Source organism: Pelophylax lessonae (assembly GCF_965119305.1).
Source record: "Pelophylax lessonae genome assembly, chromosome: 13".
Lineage (NCBI taxonomy): Eukaryota > Metazoa > Chordata > Amphibia > Anura > Ranidae > Pelophylax > Pelophylax lessonae.
The window spans coordinates 47,522,893-47,549,656 of record NC_138780.1 but is presented as its reverse complement, the minus strand read 5'-3'; the positions used below and the strand labels follow the sequence as shown (position 1 = coordinate 47,549,656).

At 41.5% G+C, this 26,764-nt stretch overlaps 1 protein-coding gene across 1 annotated transcript in view; it reads right to left on the bottom strand.

The window, feature by feature from the left end:
- Window positions 1–296: 296 nt before the first annotated feature.
- The window catches only part of LOC309569173 (uncharacterized protein), a gene marked incomplete at both ends in the record, with an annotated part of 49,259 nt that continues 22,791 nt past the window's right edge, over window positions 297–26,764 (bottom strand). The window contains 2 exons of the mRNA XM_082274933.1: window positions 297–904; window positions 11,417–11,677. Of these exons, the coding sequence (XP_082131059.1) occupies window positions 297–904; window positions 11,417–11,677 (869 nt within the window). The remainder of the gene's footprint in view (window positions 905–11,416; window positions 11,678–26,764) is intronic.

Below are 26,764 nucleotides of genomic sequence, written 5' to 3'. Positions count from 1 at the left end.
TTTATAAACTGGAAAACCATATTTGGTTCCACATAGTAAAACCTCCTGCCCAACTCAGTATTCACCTAAAAATGAAAAGAAATGGCTGCACTACGTAATGATTAAGCACACATATTAGTGTGTGAAACGCGTCTACCTTGCCACTTTTTTGCCACAGAGGCGAGCCGGGGCGAGCACCGCTGTTGGTCATCAAGCTTCCCATTACCTTGAGCAATGTATCTCTTTCCTTTGTATTCAGTATTCACCTAGCCTGGCTGTATTTTACCCAATACTGTGTTTTTTTTTTTCTTTAAACATTATATTTTAATACACAAAGTCTTTTTGATGCTTTCTTTAATATCCTTATTTCTTATGCTGTAAATGATGGGGTTCAGCATTGGAGTTACCACTGTATAGACAATAGAGAATGTTCTATCTTGTTGTGGGGAATAACTGTCCCTGGGACGTAAATGCATGAACATAATGGCACCATAGTAGAGAGAGACCACAACAATATGGGAGGCACAGTTGGAGAGCACTCGCTGCAGCATTTTAATAGAGTTAATCTTTAACACGGTGATGGTAATACAAGAATATGAAATGAGTATCAACAGGAAGGTTCCAAGAGCAAAGATGACAGCCGAGATATACTCTGCTAGTTCATTGAACCAAATATCACCACAGGATATACGAAGAACAGGTGGCACTTCACAGAAAAAATGGTTGATGAAATTAGAGTTACAAAATGGTAGGCGAAAGGTAATGAGTGTGTGAAGTACTGAATTTCCAAATCCTCCAATCCAAGATGCAGTAGCAAGGCCTCGGTAAAGTTGATTGGACATTATAGTGCTATACTGTAGCGGCTTACAGATGGCAACATACCTGTCGTAAGCCATGACTGTCAGTATCAAACATTCCGTAACCCCTAAAGATAAATGAAAGTACAGCTGGGCTATGCACCCTAAAAGGGAAATGCTTGTGTCCTGAGATATGGTGTTTATCAACGTTTTGGGAACCACAGTTGAGGAAAAGAAAATGTCAATAATTGAAAGATTACTCAAGAAAAAGTACATAGGAGTCTGGAGATGGGGATTGAATCGCACCACAAAAATAAGCAGAAGATTTCCAAACAAGGTCACTAAATATATTACAAAAAATATTAGAAAAATAATGGCTTCCAGGATAGTAACATTAGAGAGTCTAAGAAGGATAAATGTCCCTGGTAAGGTTTGGTTAAAATTCCCATGCAATTCCCTGTAGATCCTATTCAACATCTAGGTAGATAACATGAAAATATACTGGAGTTACACAAGTAAAGAACAACAAAGAACAGCTACAATAGCAATAACAAATATAAAATATTATTCAAATCACACTCACCTAATTCAGCATGTGTAGAGAAGTGTTTTTTTACAATAAAATAAAAAATCCAGTCAAAGAAACTTCTTTCGGCAGGGTCCCAGGAACTCGAATTCTTGGGGAAAAAAATGTGTTCAGGCTATAGTGTGGCTAGGAGTAGTTAAACGTCATCAATTATATTTACAGATATTTTACCACTTATCAGAATGGCTTATTTTGTTCAAATAGGTTTTTTACTAGGAGCCTGAAAAGCATTGCACTTGTGATCAGCAGATCATGGGTGGCATGCAGGATTCCTGAAGATTTGTCAGTGTATATGTCTGCTCATGCCTCATACAGGCAGGCAGATACACACTGACTGGAAGAATCAATGGATTACCAGAGCACTCAACAGCTCCCTAATAGTTCATTGAGAACCACAAGCTGACAGCCGCAAAGGCTGTTGGTACTTATATTTTGCCATTCACAGAGCTCTATGAATGAATGTCACTGCCAGGCGGGCAGAGCCTCGCACGACTGCACTTTTTGACAATGAGCTGGGAAAAAGATCCCCCCCACTTGCTGTCACTAGATGCAGCGAATCTGGGAGATGCTGCAGGAGTGGGAACATGTTACATGTTCCACCAAAAAATCTGGTGGAACATGTAACATATTCCCAAACTTGAACTTATCCTTTAATCCAATTTACATGATGTCAATTGTCCAAGAGTTTGAGAGAAATTATGTTAAATCCAGTTTTTGGCCCAGTAAAGCCAGATTAGACTGGAGCAGGAGGGGAGCGGGGATCGCAGCGGGTGTTCAGTGAACATTTTGGCTGTGACTGAGTGCTGGAGGTGAGTGGGAATCATGGCTGGAGGAGAGAGGATAGTGGCAGGAGGAGATGAGATCCAGGCTGGGGGAGAGGGGATTGCAGTTGGAGGAGAGAAAATTGTGGCTGGAGGAGAAGAGATTGCAACTGAAGGAGAGGGGATCACAGCTGGAGAAGAGGAGATCGTGGCTGGAGAACAGGGAAATCGAAGCTGCTGGAGAGTGAATGGGGATTGCAGCAGGAGCCTGGTGGACATCTCTCCATTGCATTGGCTTAGAGGAGGTGGAGGAGAAGACAGCACCTCCAGGGGAGTGCAGCAGGAGTTGGGGGGATGCAGCAGACAGCTTTAGTGGTGCAGAGGGAGCAGTGACCATCGCTGCTGTGGGGGTTTGTGGGAGATCAGGTTTCCCTGTGCCTTTAAGCTATGTAGTAGAGATGTCAGGCCTAAACTAGAATTGGGGTGTTGGGGAAGAGAGCTAAATTGCATGGGGAGGCACTGATAAGAGCTGCACTGATGGGCATTGATAGGCAGCACTGATAGGCAACACTGATGGGGCTGCACTGATGGTCAGTGCCCTGATTTTCTGTGTACATGTCCCCTGTCACACTTGTCCGTTACCGGCTCTCCTCTCCTTACGCTGTGACAGGGCGTGAAAAAAGGAATCCTGATAACCAACAAGTTTGTTTACATTAGATCCCGTGTGATTGGCCCTTTACAGTGATCACAGAGCACGCCGGAGGGTGTGGTTCTGGTACGACATCCAGAACAATAGAGCCACACAGTAGCTGTCTTTCGGCTATAGCGCGGGTCTGGGTTGCTCAGTCTAAAATTCCCAGGATTTCGTTTTGTCCCAGTCTGGGCCTGAACGTACATACTGCTTCACCTCCCAACCTATAGACTCCAATACTAACTCAATGTAATTCTAATACTGTATATATTATCATATAATAATCTCAAAATAGTTAGGTGCAAAAATTAATATAAATGATCATTTCCAATAACAGAGTAAATCTAATCAAGTCAAGATATTCAGAATAGGCCTTTGTTATCCATCAATCTTTGATCTTCATTAGCAACGTCGCATGACACAAATATTTTTTTAAATTAAAAACGTTATCAATGTGATCAGAGAAAGACTGAATTGACTGCTAAATCAATTGAAGGTCAGTAGTGCAGTTACATTTACACAATCCTGGTTTATATACTCAAAGAGTATTAGAATTTATAGTTTTGGGTAGAGAAATGTGCGTATTCACTTAACTGTAACCATATGATCGAAGAACATGAATGTAGGCATGAACATGTGTGGAAACACCCTGATTTAATTATCTTAAATTATGTTGCACAAGAAGGCCTAGCTCGCAGTCTCCACTCAAATTTATCCCAAAGGTGTTCTATCAGGTTGAGGTCAGGACTCCAGTCAAGTTCCCCCACCCCAAACTCGCTCATCCATGTCTTCATGAACCTTGCTTTGTGCACTGGTCTAAATCATTTGGTGGAGGGGGGTTATGGTAAGAGGTTGTTTTTCAGTGGTTGGGTTCAGCCCCTTAGTTCAAGTGAAGGGAATTCTTAAGGCATCAGCATACCAAGTCATTTTGCACAATTTCATGCTCCCAACTTTGTGGGAACAGTTTGGGGGATGGCCCCATCCTGTTCCAACATGACTATGCACCAGTGCACAAAGCAAGGTCCATAAATACTTGGGTGAGTGAGTTTGGGGTGGAGGAACTTGACTGGCCTGCACAGAGTCCTGACCTCAACCCGACAGAATACCTTTGGGATGAATTAGAAGGAAGACTATGAGTCAGGCCTTCTCGTCCAAAATTAGCGCCTGACCTCACAAATGTGCTTCTGGAAGAATGGTCAAACATTCCCATAGACACACTCATAAACCTCGTGGACAGTCTTCCCAGAAGAGTTGAAGTTGTTATAGCTGCAAAAGGTAGGCCAACCCAATATTGGGCAGCGCAGTGGTGTAGTGGTTAGCACTTTCACCTAGCAGCAAGAGTGTCGCTGGTTCAAATCCCAACCATGACACTACCTGCCTGGAGTTTGCATGTTCTCCCTGTACCTGCATGGGTTTCCTCTGGGAACTCCGGTTTCCTCCCACGCTCCAAAGACATGCTGGTAGGTTAATTGGATCCTGTATAAAATTGGCCCTACTGTGTATGTGAGTTAGGGACCTTAGATTGTAAGCTCCTTGAGGGCAGGGACTGATGTGAATGTGCAATGTATATGTAAAGTGCTACGTAAATTGACAGCGCTATATAAGTTCCTGAAATAAATAATAAATAAATATTAAACCCTACCGACCAAGACTGGAAAACCATTAACCCCTTCAGCCCTGGAAGGTTTTACCCCCTAATGACCAGAGAATTTTTTGCAATTTGGCACTGCACGACTTTACCTGATAATTGTGCTGTACCCAAACTAAATTGATGTCCTTTTTTCCCCACAAATAGAGCTTTCTTTTGGTTGTATTTGATCATCACTGGGATTTTTATTTTTGTTCTATAAAAGGAAAGACTGAAAAATTTTGAAAGAAAAAATGGTATTTTCTACTTTTGTTTTATAAAAAAAATATCCAATAAACTCAATTTTTTTCAATCATTTAGGCCAAAATGTATTTAGCTACATGTCTTTGGTAAAATAAAAAATCTCAATAAGAATAAATTTATTGGTTTGAGCAAAAGCTATAGCATCTACAAACTATGGTGTATATATTGGAATTTACGCAGCTTTTACTTTCTGACTGCCTCATAATCTCATTTCCGGAAGTGCTAAAATGGCAGGGCAGTACAACCCCCTCCCCAAATTACCCCTTTTTGGAAACTAGACACCCCAAGGAATTTTTTGAGAGGCATGCTGACCCCATTGAATATTACATTTTTTTGTCACGTGTCTGAAAACTGACAAAAAAATATAGTTTTTTTTTACAAAAGTTGTCATCGAAATTATATGTTGCTCACACATTCCATAGGTATATGTGGAATTACGCCCCAAAATACATTTTGCTGTTTCTCCTGAGTATGGGGATACCACATATGTGAGACTTTTTGGGAGCCTAACCGCGTACGGGTGCCGAAAACCAATCAACGCCTTCAGGATTTCAAATGACATCAATTTCTCATTTCACTTACTTACTACCTTGAAATGCCAAGATAGCAAGACCCCCCCCCCCCCCAAAAAAAAATGAGCCCTTTTTGGAAAGTAGACACCTCAAGCTCTTTGCTGATGCAGATGATAACTGCTGGAATTACATGGCTCAAGGTGTGAATTGTCAAAACAGGGTAAATAATTTAAAATTGCACTATAGGTAGAAGACAGGTGTTGGGAAAGGCCTTGTACATTTAACATCTGCCCTGAAACATTTTATGAAAATCATAGTAAATGGATTGAAGTGGCTGAGTTAATTGTATGGGTATAAATACTTGGGTGTGAAGTAACTTTGTTGAGTAGTACAATGTGTTGAGTATTACAAACTACTACAACTACGTTAATATTCTTATTTATGGCAAAATATGCCCTTTCAGATGGTGCATATGTCCCCTAATGTGTCTTTTTGTGCCCTAAACATTAAGGCACGTGTGCTGCTCATTTGTTTTGTAAGGCCCATCAGGGGGCATCCTGTTAGCCATGAATGGACATTGAATGAACAAACATATGTTTGTTTTATGCTATGCACTTGCTGTATAAAGCCCTTCTGTCTTGAAATTGTGTTGGTTTTCTGCTTCGCTGAATAAAAGTACAGAAGCAAACCTGCTTGAACTGCTCCTATTTCATGCATGGTCTACTGCTGACAATGCCAGCTGAGCCTGAGATGCAATATATATTTCTTGCTAGCAAGGCATTTACCCTGCACTGGTTGGTCAATTCATTTTATTTCTTTCACAACAGGTTTGATAAGCTCATTATTGCCCTATTTATTGCTTTGAGACAGGTAATACGTACATAAACAGATGAAAAAAACCTAAAGAATATAAAAGATTGTGATAGTAATAGTGAAAAATTAAAAATCTTGTTGTAGAGATCGTCATGCAGCATGCATGTTATTCTATTACCTTGAGCTATGAAGAACTAGTTTGCTGAGGTCCTTATTTCACCCCTGGCATCTTTTTCTAACATTAAACCTTCAAAAGCTTTATTGTGATTGAGATAGATTACACCTGAGTATAAGGTGTACACCAGAGTGCCAATCTTTCTTTTGGGTAAATACTCCACGCTCTGGGAAATCAACCTGGAAGATCTAAGAATCCCAGTTCAATTAAAGCATATTGTTATCTTTTTTTTTTTTATTTCTTTGGAGATGCATTTGAAATCTAATATTATAGACAAAGTTTGAAGCAATTAACTACTTGCCTTCTGTGCACTTAAACACCCTTCCCATCCAGGCCAATTTTCAGCTTTCAGCGCTCTAACACTTTGAATGACAATTGCGCGGTCATGCTACACTGTACCCATATGAAATTTTTATCATTTTTTTCACACAAATAGAGCTTTCTTTTGGTGGTATTTAATCATCTCTGGGTTTTTTATTTTTTACAAAAAAAAAAGAAAAAAGACAGAAAATTTTGAAAAGAAAAAAAAAAGTTTTTCTTATTTTCTGCGAGTAAATTTTGAAAATAAATTTTTCTCCCTCACTGATGTGCGCTGATGAGGCGGCACTGATGGGCACTGATAGGCTGCACTTATGGGCACTGATAGGCTGCACTTATGGGCACTGATAGGCTGCACTTATGGGCACTGATGAGGTGGCACTTATGGGCACTGATGAGGTGGCACTTATGGGCACTGATGAGGAGGTACTAATATGCCGCACTGATGAGCACTGATAGGTGGCACTGATAGGTGGCACTGATAGGCGGCACTGATAGGCACTGGGAGGTGGTACTGCTGGGTACTGAGAGGTGACACTGAGAGGTGGCACTGACGGGTGGCACTGATGGGCACTGATAGGCGGCACTGATGGACACTAACGGGTGGCACTGATGGACACTGACGGGTGGCACTGATGAGCACTGATGGGCGGCACTGATGAGCACTGATGGGCAGCACCATCAGTGCCCACACTCAGTGCCCATAGTGCTGCCAGTCAGTGCTCATCAGTGCCTAGATGAGCAGGCACTGATGGGCACTGACTGGCAGCACTATGGGCACTGATTGTGGGCATTGATGGGGGCACTGATGGCGGGCACTGTGGGCACTGATGGGGGGGCAATGTGTGTGTTTTTTTTACCTTCAGTAATCAGGGCACTGGTGATCAGTGCCCTGATTACATGTCTCTGTGTCCCCAGCGGCTGTCGGCTCCCCCTCCTTCCTCACACTGCAGGCTCCGTGTGAGGAAGGAGCGCCGGCGATGAGAGATGATCTCATATGTTTACATATGAGATCATCTCTCATTGGACAGCTTGATCACGTGGTGAATGGCCGCTGTGATTGGCCATTCACCACGATCTGTGATCGGCCGTGTCCCTTGGACACGGCCGACACAGATTCTCCCCGCTGCGCGCTCGCAGGAGCGTGCGGGGGGGGGGCGTGTCACTGGAGGCCGTTTAAAAACGGCCTCCCGAAAATTCGAGTCCGCGCTGCAGCCGTATATAGGCTGTAGCGCGGATGTGAGGAGGTTAAAATCATATATTCTTTAATATGTTAATGTAATTTCATGTGGTTCCTTCTTCCTACCTCTACACCACTGCTGTGTCCTGTGGATATGTAGGACAGAACTAGAGTGTAAAGCAGGGGGCAAAGACATCTGACAGTTCCAGAAGGGTTGAATGGTGAAGAATGGGTTGGAGATTAAAGAGCTGGAGTGGAGACAATGTAGAAGACTCAGACCCCTCAAGTATAATAGATCCCCTAATTAAGGGAAGATTGCTTTTCTACTTGTAAAAAAGGGAAGAGTTACAGTATTTAATTTTTTTAAATGACTGACAAGGTGGCATTCATCCAAACACTGTTTTATGAATTAATCTTAATTTCTAAAAGTCCAGGTCTTATTGTATTTAGTGGCATTGTTGGACGTGTAGTAATGTATTTGACTTAAAGCAGTTTGAAAGGCACTATGACCACAAGCATTACCAATACCTATTTTCCATGCTGTATTCTTCAGTTACGTGAGGACTACCCATCAGCACTAGTTATTACAAAAGAGACAGGAATGCCGAGAAGAGTTTTAACATTGATGTTGATACCAGAAGTAATGTAGGCACCCATACTCCCCTTTCCCTGATTGCTTTCCAACCTCTTCGAAAAGCCACATTGAGGGAGGGAGGGGAGAAGACTGGAGTCCTGTCCAGACTGAGCAGAGCTGGAGCTCATTCTCCCTGTTCCAATCTCTTTGTTCCAGAACATGCAGAATCATTTTCTGTCAGAGGTTTGCAAAAGACCGAGGTGTCTATTCATAAATGTTTTTATCCAAGTTTCATTTCACTTATTTCTCACATACTATTCTATTAGAAAAAAAGGTAAATCTTGGGTGAAACACTGGTGAATAAACTCTTAAGTGTATTTGGCCAAAGCATTGCAATTAAAGAAGAAATTTGTTCTGGATAGCCCTCTGTGCCACCATCTCCACAAAAAAAAAAAAAAAAAAACAGGAAAAAGTTTTAGCCATCAATATTGGTTGTGCTCTGCCTGCAACCGGTCATTTCCCCATTACAAATTTGCCTTTCCATGCTCTGAACTGGTAGTCTGTATGTGGGAGGACATTTTGGTATAGGCAGGGTATTGCTTTCTCATGTCAGAGCCTCCAAAAGGAGAACAATGAGCAGCACAGTAGTAAAATCACCAAATCGTACTCCACATCTCATAGGACAAGCAGTCAGAGGTAGTGCCTTATATCTCATATTTTACATAGGAGTTATGAAGCTGTAGGGCAAAGGAGTGCCTATGCATTCTCAGATACAAGGAATGTGTATGATAGCCAACCTTACTGAGCAGGTGCAAAGGGCACCATCTTGTGTCACTTTGGCAATTCGAGAGGGCGACCTCTGTCTTCCGCCCTGCTGACCCCATAAACTGCCTTCCTGACCCCTGTTTTCCACCCTGCTGACCCCAGTACACTGCCCTACAAACTGCTGACCCTATCATATGCCCTGCTCACCTCCCATCCTTTGTCCCCTTGACATTTTATACTGCACTCCAACATCAGACAGCCTAGATTAGGCCCTGCTGCCACATTGTAAACGATGGTCCATAACTCTAACTTAACTGGTTTTGACAACATAAACTGCAGGGCCTTCTGAATATCTGAAATACATTCTCAGCATTGTTTTTGATGTGTATACTTTCAAGAATATTTAAACGAATACCTACAATATAACGTATTAAAAGCTACCTTTATACGGGATGTACATACACATGAACAGAAAAGAGGGTGCACATACCCATGCACCAAAGCGATGGGGAGGACAAATGACCTAACGTTTATTAGGATTTAAATAAATGGTAGGACTGGTGTATGTGTTTTAATACCTTTAGGATGGGGACCCTTAGCACTCCAAAAACTGCCAATATGAAATGGGAGATTAGAATATACTGTATATGTATCTCAATCTCTCCCTTCCCAAATTGTGGCACCATAAAAGAAGAGATTCAGCAAAAACAGCGTCAAAGTCAAAAAGTGGTGGCCCTATACTGAGGTAGATGGAAATGTTTCCCATATAACAAAAATAGGGCACCACATAGAGTATCTCACAAAAGTGAGTACACCCCTCACATTTTTTGTAAATATTTTATTATATCTTTTCATGTGACAACACTGAAGAAATTACACTTTGCTGCAATGTAAAGTAGTGAGTATACAGCTTGCATAACAGTGTACATTTGCTGTCCCCTCAAAAAAACTCAACACACAGCCAATAATGTGTTAACTGCTGGCAACAAAAGTGAGTACACCCCTAAGTGACAATGACCAAATTGGTCCACATTTTCTTTAAATGTGTTTTTCAAATCTTGACCATAATTATGAAGAAATAAAATATGTACAAAACTACTATATATTCCCTTTACATGGCATTGGAAAAATAACTGGAAGGATTGGAAGGATAATCAAGGGATAAGCAGGCCATACATGTCATCAAAAAGTTCTCTGTTATAGGTGTTTCATTTAGGATATACATGAGGGACAAAGTAGTGGAGCAACAGGTGGTATGAGGTATGGCAACGTCTAGAAGTTTGAAGCTTAGACCCTTGTCTTGCCTTCCCAAAGCACGAGAAAGTATGCAAGAAAAGTCAGTCAGCTTTATGGATAATGTAAAAACAGCTCAGTTTTCTATATTTTTTCTGTCCAACCACACACAATTGTCTTTGTTATAGAGAGTTATAAAGATTGAGATGCTAAAGGCAACTAGATTTTCCCTTTGGAAGGAGTATTGCATTTTGCAAAGGACTTTTTCCTTAAGTTTAGCAAATGTGGTGAAAATTCACTTTGCAAAGAATATCCAATCATGTCCAAGGTAAAAAACAAAAAAAATGTTTTGCATTTTTGCTTGCACATGATTGGAAGATGGAAGTCAGCAGAGCTTCACCACACTCACTGAGCTTTGGGGCAGATTCCCTTGCAAAGTGCAACTTCCCTTGTACAGTGAACTGAACGGCCTGTTTGCCTTTAGTAAAACAAACCCATAGCATTTACTTGTTAGTTACAAGGATAAAAGATTAGTGACAATCTATAACAGCCATTGATTTTTTAATAGTAGATTTGATTTCCTTATTTCGTATACTGTAGATGATAGGATTCATTGCTGGTGTCACCACTGTATAGAAGACAGACACAATTCTATCCTGCTCTGGGAAATAACTGGAAGGAGGGCGTAAGTGCATGAAGAGTGCCGTTCCATAGAAAAGGAAGACCACGGCAAGGTGAGAAGCACAAGTAGAAAAAGCTTTTTGCCGTTGTTTGGTGGAACTTATATTTAAGATAGCCAAGGTGATGAAGAAATAAGATACAAGAATAAGTATAAAAGAGCCTGCAACAACTAACACAACTGAAGTGTACTCTACAACCACACTAAACCATATATCGGCACAGGAAAGATGAAGCATGGGGGGCATCTCACAGAAAAAGTGATTGATCTGGTTGGCTTCACAGTAGGGCAAATCAAAAGTGACCATTGCAAGAATTGCAGAAATAAGGAAGCTCAAAGTCCAAGATCCAGCAGCCAGGTGAAGGCACAGTTTGTAGTTCATGATCATATGGTATTGTAATGGTTTACAGATGGCATTGTATCTATCGAAAGCCATAGCAGCCAGCACTAAACATTCTGTACCCCCTAGAGCTAAATGGAAGTACAGCTGGGTTGCACATCCAACAAATGAAATGCTTCTGTCCTGAGATATAGTGTTTACCAAAATTTTGGGCACCACGGTTGAGGAAAAGCAAATGTCAATGATGGCAAGGTTGGTCAGGAAAAAGTACATTGGGGTCTGAAGGCGAGGATTACGTCTCACCATAAGGATTAACAGAATATTTCCTGATAATGTCACCATGTACAGCATCAGAAGCAGCAAGAAAAATAAGACCTGAAGATCTAAAATGTTAGAGAGTCCCAGAAGAATAAAGTGTCCCGCAAATGTTTGATTTGAATTCTGCAACACAACATACATGGACATCCTTTGAGATTGAAGAAACCTTACGGCCAACTTACCAAAGCAAAATTATGAAATGTATCAAATTATATAAAACATAGTATGTTTACTGTGTGATATAATAAAACATACATTATTGGATAAATAAAAATAAGCTTCATGTTTAAGAATTTAATCACTGTGGAATGTATTTTAGTAATTTCGTAATTTACTAGTTCATGGCAAAATTCAAAACATATATTTTGTATATGACAAATTAAATGCATTTTTAATGTGTGGCACGATTTAGGCATATAAACATTTCTGAATTATACAGTAAGTCTTACATTTTCACAACCATCTCTACTGTCACTTAAAAAACATATTTTGTGTAAGTCATTTAGTCCTAGAAAGCAAATTATGGTAACAAAAAAAAAAATATATAGTAAAGCAAAGAAAATCTTTTCAGTTTTATTTTCTAGTTATCTCATTCTGCAAAACAATTATTGAATGATGTTTCCAGTCTGAATCATGCTAGTTTTCAGGTTGCTCTGTTTACTGAAGCCAAACCAAAGAAGACCAATAATCGGTTGCAAACATTATATAGCTAAACATTCATTCTCTAAAGGATTATTTGTTTCATTTTAATGAATTAATTTATAGTTTACAGTTTTCCATTAAGATTTGATATTCCCATTGCAATTAGAGTTTGAACATGAAAAGTTTCAACTTAGAAAATATGTTTGCATTTAGTTTAGGCCCTAAACTTTTGCATTCTCCATTATGTTCTGACCAGGCCATATAAAGTCACTCTTTCTGAAAGTTCTGCAAAAAGTTTATTAATATTTTTGAGCAAAATAATCATAAGCAAATAAATTGCAACAACATATTTTTTGCAATTGTTTTATATTACTGGGATTTTTAGGTGATTAGTTGTTTGTTTGAAGTTATTTGTGTTTTAAGTTTAAGCAGTGGTAGATATTAAAATATCTAATTCTAATTGTCCTGCATATTAAACATTTTTTGGACTGGTTCATGCCAAAATAATTTTTATATAAGTTGAAAAATCATTTTTCCTGACACTAAAAGGCTTACTTATTCGAGTGATTAATAACATTTATTTTTACAGTTGTCCAATACATGTGAAATACAAATATTTTATTTCCAGTTATCCAATCACGTAAAAAGCAAATTCCTGTTTACCTATTTCATCTGCACATGAGTCTTCAAAGTGAACAGGAATTTTCTTTTCCTATGACTGGATAATTAAAGTGAAGATTCTCAACTCCTCAGTATTTCCTGTTTCTGTTGTTTTTTTTTTTTTTTTTATGGTAATCCTTTTGTACCTAAAATTTGATAATAAACTTTAAGATGTTAGGAAATTAAACATTTTGTGGAGTCTGTTTAAATGTTTGGCAAATCTTCTAAAAAACTGACCTATGAAAGTCAACTTTATAAGCAGTATATATAGCTTGACCTCCAGACAAATAGCTATTTGGAATTTATTTTACCTGTAAAGGGATTGTTTAACTGTTCACCAAGTCCTGAAATTTACATAGCCCTGACAGACAGCATAGCTAGCTTTGTGACTTTGCTATGCTGAAATCTACAATATACAGTAGCTAGGTCACCTACCAGCCTCAGCCTGTGATTGGACAATAAAATCATGTGGTCTATAAGTTCTAAGCTAGTAAATCCAGCGGGTTTCAAGTTTGAATATACCTCTCACCAGATTGCTACCTCTCCAATAAGGAATATTGCAATCTATCCCTACCAGTTTTAAAGAAGAGGAATCTCTGTTGGTGGGACCAGAAATGTTTAGATAAACTGTGGTCCCTGAAGCCCTTTTGAATATTATTAATATGCTTGTTAATCCAAATTTGTAATGCCCTAGTGGTCCTGCCCACGTATTGAATTTTGCATGGGCACTCTAATGGTACACCACACCTTTAGTTTTGCATGAGATAAAATGCTTAATATTAAATGACTTGAGGGTCACCTGTAAGCAGAAAGATTTGGTTCTTAGGGTTTGTCCACCAATAGTTTGGCACATTTTGCATTTATGACTAGGACAAATAAGCCCTTGACGCCTCCAAACATAGAGAACTTTGTTGGATGCTCAACTACGTTTGGTGCTATAAGATCTCAAAGGATTTGTGTTTTTTCAAAATAGGTTATGAGGACAATCTGGTAAAATAAAAAATAAAAAAACTCTCCAATGTTTTGAAAACATTTTTTTAATTAATATATAATGATTGGAAAAGGTGGTAATGAAGGACAGTTGGTGTCAGGAAAGAAGAAATTTGCCCAGACAAATTTCTGTTAGCAATATCCACAGATGGAGAATTCCGATTAGTTAAACCTGTAGATGGAGAATCTCCATTAGCCTGGCCCACGCGCTTGCGCATACCACTAGTGGTGCCAAGTGGGCTATTTAAACACCTCTGCTGCACTAGGACTGGCCCTATGGTATACAGTGTTCTGCTACCTGCTCTTGTGTTTGATCACCTGTTGCTGTTCTAATCCATCTGACCACTCTTGTACTCTACCTGAACTGGCCCCTGGCTTGCTCTGTGACCACATCTCAGCTTGATTCCTCTGTCTGTCTGTTTGCTGTCACCAAATCAAGCCTGAGCCTGACTACTCTGCTGCCTACTGCTCTGTTACTGAAGTGCCTCTTGGTGACTGACCCGACTTGCCTGACCCATGTTCAGTCATCCTTATACCTGTTGTCTGCCAACTGCCAGCCTGCCAAGTACCTGCTGCTTGTGACCTGCCAGCCTGGCAAGTACCTGCTGTCTGCTAGTCTGCCAAGTACCTGCTGCCTGTGCCCTGCCAGCCTGCCAAATACCTGCTGTTTGCTACTTGCCAGCCTGCCAAGTACCTGCTGCCTGTGACCTGGCAGCCTGCTAGTACCTGCTGACTTTCTACCAGCCTGCTGTACTTGCTGCCCTGCATCACAATCCAGCCTGCATCCAAGTACGTACAGGCCCCTCATCTGCAGCCATCACTATCTAAACTTTTAGGCTTCCGTGCCTCCTGTTTACTTTACCAGGCCGGATGTGTAATAGATCGCCTTCCTCTCCACGTCAGGCTCAATCTCCAGGTATGTGGCAGTTGGTGGTCATTATTCTCAGAAGGGTATCAAGGTTTATTTGCTAGGAGAGAGTCCCTATCCATTTTTGAAACCTCGTATGTGACATTTTCAAGTTGTTCCACATGATACATTTTTTCCACAAAATGTTTCTTTAAAATCTGGGATTGGACTGTGTAATCTTCCAGTTTGGAGCAATTTTATCTAATCCTAAGGAATTGTCCTTTGGGGATAACTTTAAGCCAGGTTGGATGGTGGCAACTGCCCTGGGGGTATGTAACTAGAGATGGCCTTGCGATTCGCCCAGCGGTCGGTTCGCGGCAAACTTTGCTCGTTCGATGTCCGCCGAACATGCGAACATATGGCGATATTCGCGACCTCCATATTCTTTTACATTGTGAAGAACTTTGACCCATGACACATCAATCAGACGGTACAGGACAGCAAATTGAGACATTTCAGAACATGGACATACCCCCTACCTTAGCAGGACAGATTGTCAGTGACACAAGTCACTAGCTATTGCTAATAGGTCCACAAAAGTCCTTTTAAGGACTGGTATAAGTGTACTATTGTTTGGCGTGCAGTATATAGGGGTGTAATACACTTATAATATATTTTCTATTATAGAAAGAATATTATAGTGGATTTGTATTGTGCAGCATTGTGACTGGTAAATGGTTCTGCAGCGATACTACAACTACAAAGAGTGACAAACGCAATTAGAAAAAAAGTATTATAACTGGTGTGATTAACCAGTCGCCTCCCAGAAATGACAGATTGAAGCGGGGTGTTATATATACTTTCATAATAGTGTATTTGGGTAGAGATGGCCTTGCGGTTCGCCCAGCGTTCAGTTCGCGGCAAACTTTGCTCGTTCGCTGTCCGCACATATGGCGATGTTCGTGGCCGCCATATTCTTTTACATTGTGAAGAACTTTGACCCATGACACATTCATTAGGTGGTACAGGACAGCCAATTGAGACATTTTAGCACATGGACATACCCCCTACCTTATAAATAGACCTAATCTGGCTGCCATTTTACATTCTGCCTTTTGTCAGTGTAGGGAGGGTTTGCTGTGTGGAGCAGGGACAGAGTGTCAGTGACACAAATCGCTCGGTAATAGGTCCAAAAAAGTACTTTTAAGGACTGGTATAGGTGTACTGTCTATATTATGTGTTTTGTCAGTGTAGGGAGACGTTTGCTGTGTGGAGCAGGGACAGACTGTCAGTGACACAAATCGCTCGGTAATAGGTCTACAAAAGTCCTTTAAAGGGCTGGTATATGTGTACTGTCTATATTCTGTCTTTTGTCAGTGTAGGGAGAGGTTGCTGTGTGGAGCAGAGACAGACTGTCAGTGACACAAATCGCTCGGTAATAGGTCCACAAAAGTCCTTTAAAAGACGGGTATAGGTGTACTGTCTATAGTCGGTCTTTTGTCAGTGTAGGGAGAGGTTGTTGTGGGGAGCAGCGACAGACTATCAGTGACACAAATCGCTCGGTAATAGGTCCACGAAAGTCCTTTAAAGGACTGGTATAGGTGTACTATTGTTTTGTGTACAGTATATAGGGGTCTAATACACTTATAATATACTTTCTAATACAGAAAGCATATTATAGTTTTTTTGGGTATTGCAGAAATTTTGCCTCTTTTGCTGCGTTAACTCTGCTACACACAGTGAAAAAAGTTACTAGAAAATATTTTTCATAACTGTTGTGATAAACCAGTGGCCCCCCAAATTGACAGATTGAAGCAGGGTTTTAAATACTTACTTCCACATATACTGCCCTTCTCTAGAGACTTTTGTCACAGGGTCATTTAAAAAATGACAGGCAGAGGAAGAGACAGGCCCTTCCGCAGGGGTGGTAGGGGTAGGGCAGGAGCACCAGGCCGGAGCCAAAGTGGGAAGTTGCAGAAGATGCGTTCGATTACGTCAAAGGACGCACCGGACTTGGTTGAGTGGCTCACTCAGCCTTCACTCTCTGCTGTGTTCACCCCCAAAGACACCACCACCATATACCCTCCGCTTGAGTTACAGGAATTATTTTCTGATCCATCACAAGACATTTACGATGTGCAGCCATTCTTGGCATTGAATCAGGAAGAGGAGGTAGCAACAGCTGCCACTCAGCACTCTGACGACAGTACCCAGATCAGCCCAAGGAAGTTGGTCCCCACTGTTGCTGCCTACTCCGAGATCTCTAGTTAGTGGTGGGGAAGGTGACGTTGATGATGCAGAGGCAAAATTTCTGCAGTACCCAAATACACTATAATGAAAGTATATTGTTATATAACACCCCCCCCCCTTCAATCTGTCGTTTGGGGCCACTGGTCTATCACCCCAGTTATAATACTTTTTTCTTATTGCGTTTGGCACTCTTTGTAGTTTTAGTATCACCGCAGAACCGCTCACCAGTCACAATGCTACACAATACAAATCCACTATAATATGCTTTCTATATTCATCCAGCATTGCGACTTCCTCATCTTCCTGCTCCTGCTCCTCGATCAATGACACAACGCAATGCACACTCCAGAAAAAAGGCGTGAGGTACGATGTCACTGATGGCGCCCTGGCTGCGACTGACCAGTTTGGTGATCTCATCAAATGGCCGCAGAAGTCTGCATGCGTCGCGCATGAGCAGCCATTGGCGAGGTGAAAAAAACCCAAGCTCCCCAGAACCTGTCCTGCCGCAGAGTTCGTACAGGTAGTCGTTAACTGCACGTTTCTGCTGGAGCAGCCTATAAAGCATACACAAGGGCATATATAAAGAGTTCCATTGCGTCGGACAGTCACAAATAAGATGTCTGACGGGCAGGTTGTGTTGCCGCTGAATGTCAGCAAGGCGAGTCATGGCTGTGTAAGATCTTCTGAAGTGAGCGGAGATTTTCCTGGCCTGCCACAAGACATCCTGGACCCCAGGGTATTTGACAATGAATCGCTGCACGACCATGTTCAGGACGTGTGCCATGCATGGCACGTGTGTAATTTTGCCCTGTTTCAGCATGCTCAGCAGATTGGCACCGTTGTCGCACACCACTTTACCAACTGTCAAATTGAGCGGTGTTAGCCACTGATCTGCCTGTGAACGCAAACCTGAAAGGAGTGCAGGACCAGTGTGGCTCTTGGCTTCCAGGCACAACAGACGCAGCACAGCATGGCAACGTCTCACCTGGCATGTGGAATAGGTTCTGGGGATCTTGGGCGGCGCAGCGGAAGAGACGGTAGCAGCAGAAAAGGAGAAGTCAGCCAAAGAGGAGAGGGAGGATGGAGTAGGAGGAGAAGAAGAGGCAGGCCTGCATGCAACCCGTGGCGGTAAAACCAAATCTACACGGGTGCCACGGGTTACATGTTTGACGGCTGTCAGAAGGTCCACCCAGTGGGCAGTAAAAGTTATATACCTTCCCTGTCAGTGTTTGCTAGACCAGGTGTCTGTGGTCAGATGTATCTTGGCACCGCCACTGTGTGCCAGAGATACATTCACTTGCCGCTGAACATGGCCATATAGCTCTGGGATGCCCTTCTGCGAGAAATATCTCCTTCCTGGGACCTTCCATTGTGGTGTTCCAATGGGCACAACATTTCAAAAGGCCTCAGATTCCACCAGTTTATATGGCAGTACTTGGCGGGCTATCAGTTCCGACAAGCCATCGGTCAAACGTTGGGCAAGAGGGTTATCCGGGATCATCATTTTTTTTATGCTCGAACATTTGGACCAAGGAAGCCTGCCTTTTTCCAAAACAACGTGAGGACAGCATGATGGAAGGTGGAGTGGAGGACAATTGTGAGGAGAGAGGAGAAGGAGAATGAGAAGAGGCTGGATGGTGAGAGCCTGGAGTGTGGCTTTGTGGTTCTGACGGTGAATGGGGGGAGGGGCAGCAGTGCTGTCCCATGGTGCGTAGTCTACAATGTAACTCAGGCAGGCTTGATGGAAAACCTTGAAAAGTTTATTTATAAAAAATATATAGTGATGATTAAAACATAATAGAATGTGTTCCAAACCAGATCTGTGGTGTTGCTGGGGGTCACAGGATGACCGAGCTGCTGGGTGAGCCGGAACTGTGTAGATGATCACAACAGGAAACCAGGCAGGAGGGAGAAGGATCTTATGTGCCAAAAGCAGACCGGACCAGCCGGTAGGGTGGCGTGGCTTCCTCCCACCCGATAATGTGGCTGCTCGCACCGAAGCAGTGTAGACGTGCCGCGGAGCTGCCACCCAGAGGTATCCACAGCGGAGGCCGTTACTCAGAAGCGGCGTCAGAAAGCGTCGGGACCCGGCCTGGAAAGCATCAGGGTTGCCGTGATGACATGTTTCGTACTGCTGTGCTTTGTCAAAGTCAGGGGGGGGGGGGGACAGAAACCTGAACATTTAAGGTGGAGGAGGGGGCGGGCACCCAGTGTCTTGATATCATCATTAACCCCTCAACATCCACTCTTATGAAAATTATAAAAAGGAACATAGATAAAAGCAATTGCTACTGCTTAAACAGTTGGTAATGATAGTGGACATATGCATTCAGTACTGGTACAAACATAAAACTGCAAATATGAGAAGAAATAATGAAAAACGCATAATAAAAACGCATAATAAAAAAATTGAAAAAATAAATAAATAAATGCAAATACAAATAAAAATAAAAATAACTGGATGTAAGGATAATAATAATAATGAAATATAAAAAAGATATGTATATATACATAAAAAAATATAAAGAATAAAAAATAAATAAATAAATAAAGAGTGGGTTCTGACGGTGTTGCTCCCACTGGGCTCGGTGATGGGAGTCCAGGTGCCTTCTTAAGGCGGTCGTCCCTAGATGAGTGTTGGGCTTACCTCGACTTATGCATTGACTGCAAAGGCTGCAGATGGCAACACTATTGTCAGCAGCGGACACGTTAAAAAAAGCCCACACTGCGGAGCCATTTGACGGCGTCCTGGCAGCGCCAGATGTGACCATATATGGTTGATGGCTCGCTCCTGATACATTCCTGGTCTGGTTTGTTCCTTCTGTGCATTGTAAGTTCCGCCTGCTTCTCCTCCCTATCTGCTGGTCCATCTCTCCCTCTGAACTCCCCTCCTCTTCCTCTCTTGTGGGCACCCACGTGATGTCCATAGACACGTCATCATCGATGTCACCTTCCCCACCACTAACATTTGAGATCTCGAAGTAGGCAGCAACAGTGGGGACTAACCTCCTTGGGCTGATCTGGGTACTGTCGTCAGACTGTTGAGTGGCGTCTGTTGCTACCCCCTCTTCCTGATCCAATGCCAAGAATGGCTGCGCATCGGAAAATAATTCCTGTGACTCAAGCTGAAGGTATATGGTGATGGTGGTGTTGGTAGTGGTGTCTTTGGGGGTGCACACAGCAGAATGTGAAGAGGGTGCAGATAGAGAGGATGAGGAGGGTGCAGAAGAGGAAGGCTGAGTGAGCCACTCAACCAAGTCTGGTGCGTCCTTTGACATAATTGAATGCACCTTCTGCAACTTCCCACTTTGGCTCCAGTCTGGTGCTCCTGCCCTACCCCTACCACCCCTGTGGAAGGGCCTGCCTCTTCCTCTGCCTGTCATTTTTTAAATGACCCTGTGACAAAAGTCTCTAGAGAAGCGCAGTATATGTGGAAGAAGGTATATAACACCCCGCTTCAATCTGTCATTTTGGGGGGCCACTGGTCTATCGCACCAGTTATAATACTTTTTGTCCAGTAACGTTTGTCACTGTGTGTAGCAGAGGTAACGCAGCAAAACAGAAAAAAACAATTCTGCAGTACCCAAATACACTTTAAGAAAGTATATATAAAACCCTGCTTCAATCTGTTGTTTTGGGGGGCCACTGGTATATCACACCAGTTATAATACTTTTCTTTCCCAGTAACGTTTGTCACTGTGTGTATCAGAGGTAACGCAGCGAAAGAGGCAAAATTTCTGCAGTACCCAAATACACTATTATAAAAGTATATTGTTATATAACACCCCACTTCAAATCCACTATAATATGCTTTCTATATTAGAAAGTATAATATGAGTGTATTACACCCCTATATACTGCACACCAAACAATAGTACACCTATACCAGTCCTTAAAAGGACTTTTGTGGACCTATTTGCTAACGATTTGTGTCACTAACACTCTGTCCCTGCTCCACACAGCAAACCTCTCCCTACACTGACAAAAGGCAGAATGTAAAATGGTAGCCAGTTCAGGTCTATTTATAAGGTAGGAGGTATGTCCATGTGCTGACATGTCTGAATCGGCTGTCCTGTACCACCTGATGGATGTGTCATGGGTCAAAGTTCTTCACAATGTAAAAGAATACGGCGGTCGCGAACATCGCCATATGTTCGCATGTTCGGTGAATCGCGAACTAGTAAAGTTCGCCGCAAACCGACCGCCGGAGGGCATCGGCTATGAGGAAAGACTACAAGCACTGAACTTATTCTCCCTGGAGAAGAGACGTTTGAGGGGGGATATGATATCCATGTACAAATACTGTTCTGGCGACCCTAGCATAAGGAACAAACTTTTTAGAGAAAGGGAATACAATAAGACACGTGGCCACTCACTAAAACTAGAGGAAAAACGGTTTAACCTAAAACTACGTAAGGGGTTCTTCACTGTCAGAGCAGTAAGGATGTGGAATTCTCTTCCACAGGCAGTGGTGTCAGCGGGGAGCGTAGATAGTTTCAAAAGACTATTAGATGGGTACCTTAAAGACCACAACATACAGGGGTATACAATGTACGGTTAACAGCAAACACACACACACATCATAGGTGGAACTGGATGGACTGATGTATTTTTTCAACCTCACAAACTATGTAACCTTTGGCACAGGTGAGGGGCAAGCAGAGGACACCTTTCTACCTGTGGCCCATGAGTCACTACCTGAAGATGTACATTTGCCAAGTGACTCTGCTGAAAGCCAAGAGAATCATCGCCATTTGCGGTCTACCCACGGTCAACATCCTACAAGATATTCTGACTGTTATTTGGAATTGTTTTTTATTGTTTTGCCTTAACCTTGCCCTTGTGCACTTTGACTGCTGTTGTTGCTTTTACTGTATTACGATGTCGAGAACAGCATCTGCTAAAGGGTGGAGTGTAGGCAGTTGCATTCTGTTGTCTCCACTGAAGTGGTGTTCAACCGCAGCAGCAATGCAGAAGGAGAGGAAGTCATGAGGAACCTGGTTTCTCTATGGTTTTCTGAGTCACTGAGGCTGCGATCTTATTGAATGCAGACTGCCATTGTCACTTTGGTGACTATCTTAGGTGTGGAAATGTATTTTTAAGACCCTAACCTCTGGGTTTGGTGTACTTTATGCAAGTGGGTAGCATAGGAAAAGGTACTCCGTCTATTAGGGACAGTAATAGCGGTAGGAAAAGGTTCCTGATGAGGAGGGAAAGCATAGGGTTCACAACCTCTCTGTACCTCTGCCTGCTTTCTACAGATGCTGTCAGCTTGGCTGAAACCTGCTTCCTGCACGCTGTTGGAACTGTGAGTGTTCTCAACAGGGCTGCCTTCCCACCGGGTGTTTGTGAACTATCCTTGCATTATTAAATTGTACGGGGACTGTGTGTGGTATTGCCACTACATCACACTGCAACCCAATTGCACACTGCTTTGTCTGGAGTTGATGGTATATCAGCCTTAGGCTTCCCTCCTGTATAAATGTCTACTTATTCCCCAGACAATAAACATTTAAAACCTGTATTCTATCAATAATTATAAGTCCATTCTCAATAACACGTAAAAGTAATTAAATGGTTATAAAAATGTTTTTGTTTCTTCATAGTATCTCTTCACGGAATAAAGCCAACAATATCGTAATCACTTATTTCAGAAACATATTTATATAGTATGCTATATTACTGTATCTGGTTGATACAAAAACTTGCATGGGCCTTTCATGTTGCCGTGAAAAGAGCTAAGCATCTTTGTACTCACTAAAGGTAGTTCCCAAAATGTATCACCTAACATAGGAACAAATATTTATGGCTAAAACATGTTTAGGGTTAACAGTTCCTAACAAATATGTGGGTGTTGTCTTTGCTGATGGTTTGAAAATGCCTGGCAGACCACAGCCCTTGTAAGCCAAGATGAGCACCAAAGCAAGATCCAGTGTCCTGAGCAATATGACAGGTCGGCTCTAATTCTTCAATCCAGTGGTGTCCAGGTACAGTCCCAAGGCATAGCCAAGGAGTCGACTGATCCAAAAGCTACAAAAGAGCTGAAGTTGCTATGGCGCAGCAAGAATCTTGATAGAAAGAAAGACAGGGGAAAAATAAAGGAAGGGAAGAAAGAGAAAGACAGGCTGGTCCTACTTCTTCAATCCAGGGATGTCCAGGTATGGTCCCAAGACATAGCCGAGGAGTCAACCAATCCAGAAGCTATAAATACTATGGTGCAGCAAGAATCTTGATAAGAAAAGAAAGGCAAGAAAAGAAAAAATGAAAGGTAAGAAATAAAGGAACGAACGAGTTAGAAAGACAGGCTGGCCCTACTTCTTCAATTTAGTGGTGTCCAGATATTATCCCAAGGCAAAGCCAAGGAGTCAACTGATCCAAGAGCTACTGTCGGACTGGCAGTTTTTATGATGCAGCAGGAATCTTGAGAGAGGGAATGGGTCCATACCCTATATCCAGTAGCAAAATAAAGGAAACATCCCTCCTACTTGCTTTGATAATACCATCTTTGTACTACAGAGTTAAAACTCATTCCACATGTTGTTATCCGGGGTTACAGTAATTCCTTCAATAATATAATTACTGAAGGCCCTAAAACAAAGCATATAACAGGCCCTAAAACAAAGAATATAACAGAATATGTAAAAAGGAAATCAAGGATGCAAAAATTCAAAATGAACAACAGATTGCAAAAGATAGTAGGGCAAACCCCCAAAAATTCTTCAAACATATTAATAGTAAAAAGGTTAGGTCTGAGCATGTAGGCCCTTTACAAAATAATCTGGACTGGGTGGCTGGGGACAAAGAGAAGGCACATTTATTAAATACTTTCGTCAGCTCTGTGTATACAGAGGAGCATGATGAAGCTCATGACCATAATGAGGACGGTATTGACACAGCCCCAAACGATCCACTATGGCTCAAAAGTGATATGGTCCAGAAATATTTAGACAGAATAATGGTGGACAAAGTGCCTGGACCAGATGGTATCCACCCACACAATCCTAAAAGAGTTGAGCGCTGTAATTTCAAAGCCTTTGATTCTAATTTTTAGGGACTCGTTAAGGACTGGAATAGTACCACTGGATTGGCGTAGGGCCAATGTGGTGCCTATATTTAAAAACTAGTCAAAGTCTTTGCCAAGTAACTATAGACCTGTTAGTTGGGAAGTTACTGTAAAGTTTAATAAAAGACCACATAGATGAGTTTTTGATGGAAAAAAAATATTTTAAGCAACAGACAACATGGATTCATGAAAGACAGAAGTTGTCAAACAAACCTGATTTCTTTTTAAGAGGAGGTAAGTAAAACCTTGGACAGAGGGGTGGCTGTGGACGTAGTATACTTGGATTTTGCAAAAGCGTTTGACACAGTTCCCCACACATGGCTAATGTGTAAGGTAAAGTCTACTGGCTTGGAAAGATCAGTTTGTAAATGGATAGAAAATTGGCTAAAAGATAGAGTTCAGAGAGTAGTGGTTAATTATTCTTACTCTGAATGGTCTACGGTTATCAGTGGTGAACCCCAAGGTTCTGTCTTTGGATCCTTACTTTTTAATATCTTTATAAAAGATATAGGGTCTGGGATTAAAAGTACCATTTCAGTCTTTGCAGATGACACCAAGTTTTGCAGTGGAATAACTTCTCTAAAGGATGTCTCCAACTTACAAGCTGACCTCAATGCACGGTTTCATTGAGCAAATATGTGGCAAATGGTTTAATGTTGATAAATGTAAAGTTATGCACTTGGGGGCTAAGAATATGCATGCATCATACATACTAGGGAGAGTGGAACTGGGGGAATCCATAGCAGAGAAGGATCTGGGTGTTCTGGTAGATCCGAAGCTTAATAATAGCATGCAATGCCAAGCTGCGGTTTCCAAATCAAGCAAAGTCATATCTTGTATTAACAGAGGCATGGACTCCAGAGAGAGAGATATCATTTAGCCCCTGTACAAATCATTAGTAAGACCTCATCTAGAATATACAGTTCAGTTTTGGGCCCCATTTTTTAAAAATGATATCGGTGAACCGAAGAAAGTGCATAGAAGGGCAACCAAACTGATGAAAGGCATGGAGGAGCTCAGCTATGAGAAAAGATTAGAGGAACTGAATTTATTCTCTCTTGAGAAGAGGAGATAAAGGGGGGATATGATCAACATGTATAAATACATAAGGGGTCCATACAGTGAACTTGGTGTTGAGTTATTCACTTTGGTGAACACAGAGGACAAGGGGGCACTCTTTACACCTAGTGGAAAACAGATTTCGTCTCCAAATGTGGAAAGGTTTCTTCACCATAAGAGCTGTGAAAATGTGGAATAGACTCCCTTCAGAGGTGGTTCTGGCTAGCTCACTAGATTGCTTTAAAAAAGGCCTGGATTCTTTCCTGGGTGTACATAATATAAATGGGTACTAATATTTATAGGTAAAGTTGATCCAGGGAATATCTGATTGCCTCTCAGGGGATCAGGAAGGATTTTTTTCCCCTGCTGTAGCAAATTGGATCATGCTTTGCTGGGTTTTTTTCGCCTTCCTCTGGATCAACTGCGGGTAAAGGATTGTGTATATGTAATTGTATGGTTGGGTTTTCTTTACTGTTTTTTTTTTTTTTCTTGGTTGAGCCAGATGGACTTGTGTCTTTTTTAGACCTGACTAACTATGTAACTATATAATAAGCTGACAGAAAGGTATTCGACTTTGATTTATAAGGTCCAGGCTGTACAAGTGGTGCAACTACGAATGCATCCAGATTGGCAACAATGACACTTTGTTTTGCTTTATCACCCTGTGACTGGTGTAAGATAACAAAGTAACCAGGGGTTGTTGATAGAGGTTTATTACCACTTTCTGGAGCAGCTTCTGGCATCTAATTTTCCTCCTCAATGGTCAAGAATCTTGAAAACTTAGCAGGCTTCAAACACCATTTAAAATTTATTTTCCAGTAAGTAATGTATGAAAATGTAAAATGAAGATTGTCATAAAACAATTTTATTATGTACAGTTCAATAAACAAAGTATGGACATTATTTACCCACTTGACCTCTGGAAGGATTTACCCCCCTTCATGACCAGAGCATTTGTTGCTATTTAGCTCTGTGTTAGCTGGCAACTGTTCAGTCATGCAACACTGTGTGCAAATTACATTTTTACACACAAATATGGTGGTATTTGTTCACCACTGGATTTTTTTGCGATATAAACAAAAAGACTGAAATTTTGAAAAACAAAAGAATATTTTCTACTTTTTTATATAAAACATATCAAATAATATCAATCTTCTACATAAATGTAGGCTAAATATATTCTGCTACACATCTTTGGTTAAAAAAAAAAAAAAATTCCAATAGGTGTCTATTAATTGGTTTGTGTTAAAGTTTAAGCGCCTTATCTATGGTATATACTGTAATTTTACACAGATTTTACCTTCTGACTACCTATCACAATTCTTGAGGCGCTAAAATGACTGGACAGTACAAACACTCCCCAAATGACCCCTTTTTGGAAAGTAGATGACCGAAGGTATTTGCTGATAGGCACGTTGAGTCTAAGGAAAATTATATTTTTTGCCACAAGTTTTTGGAAAATGACAAAACATTTTCTTACATAAAGTTGTCACATTAATTCGATATTTCCATGGGTATATGTAGATATACACCCCAAAACACATTTTGCTACTTCTCCTTAGTATGAGGATACCGCATAGTGAGACTTTTCGGGAGCCTAGCCTTGAACGGGGATCCAAAATCAATGACCACCTTCAGGCT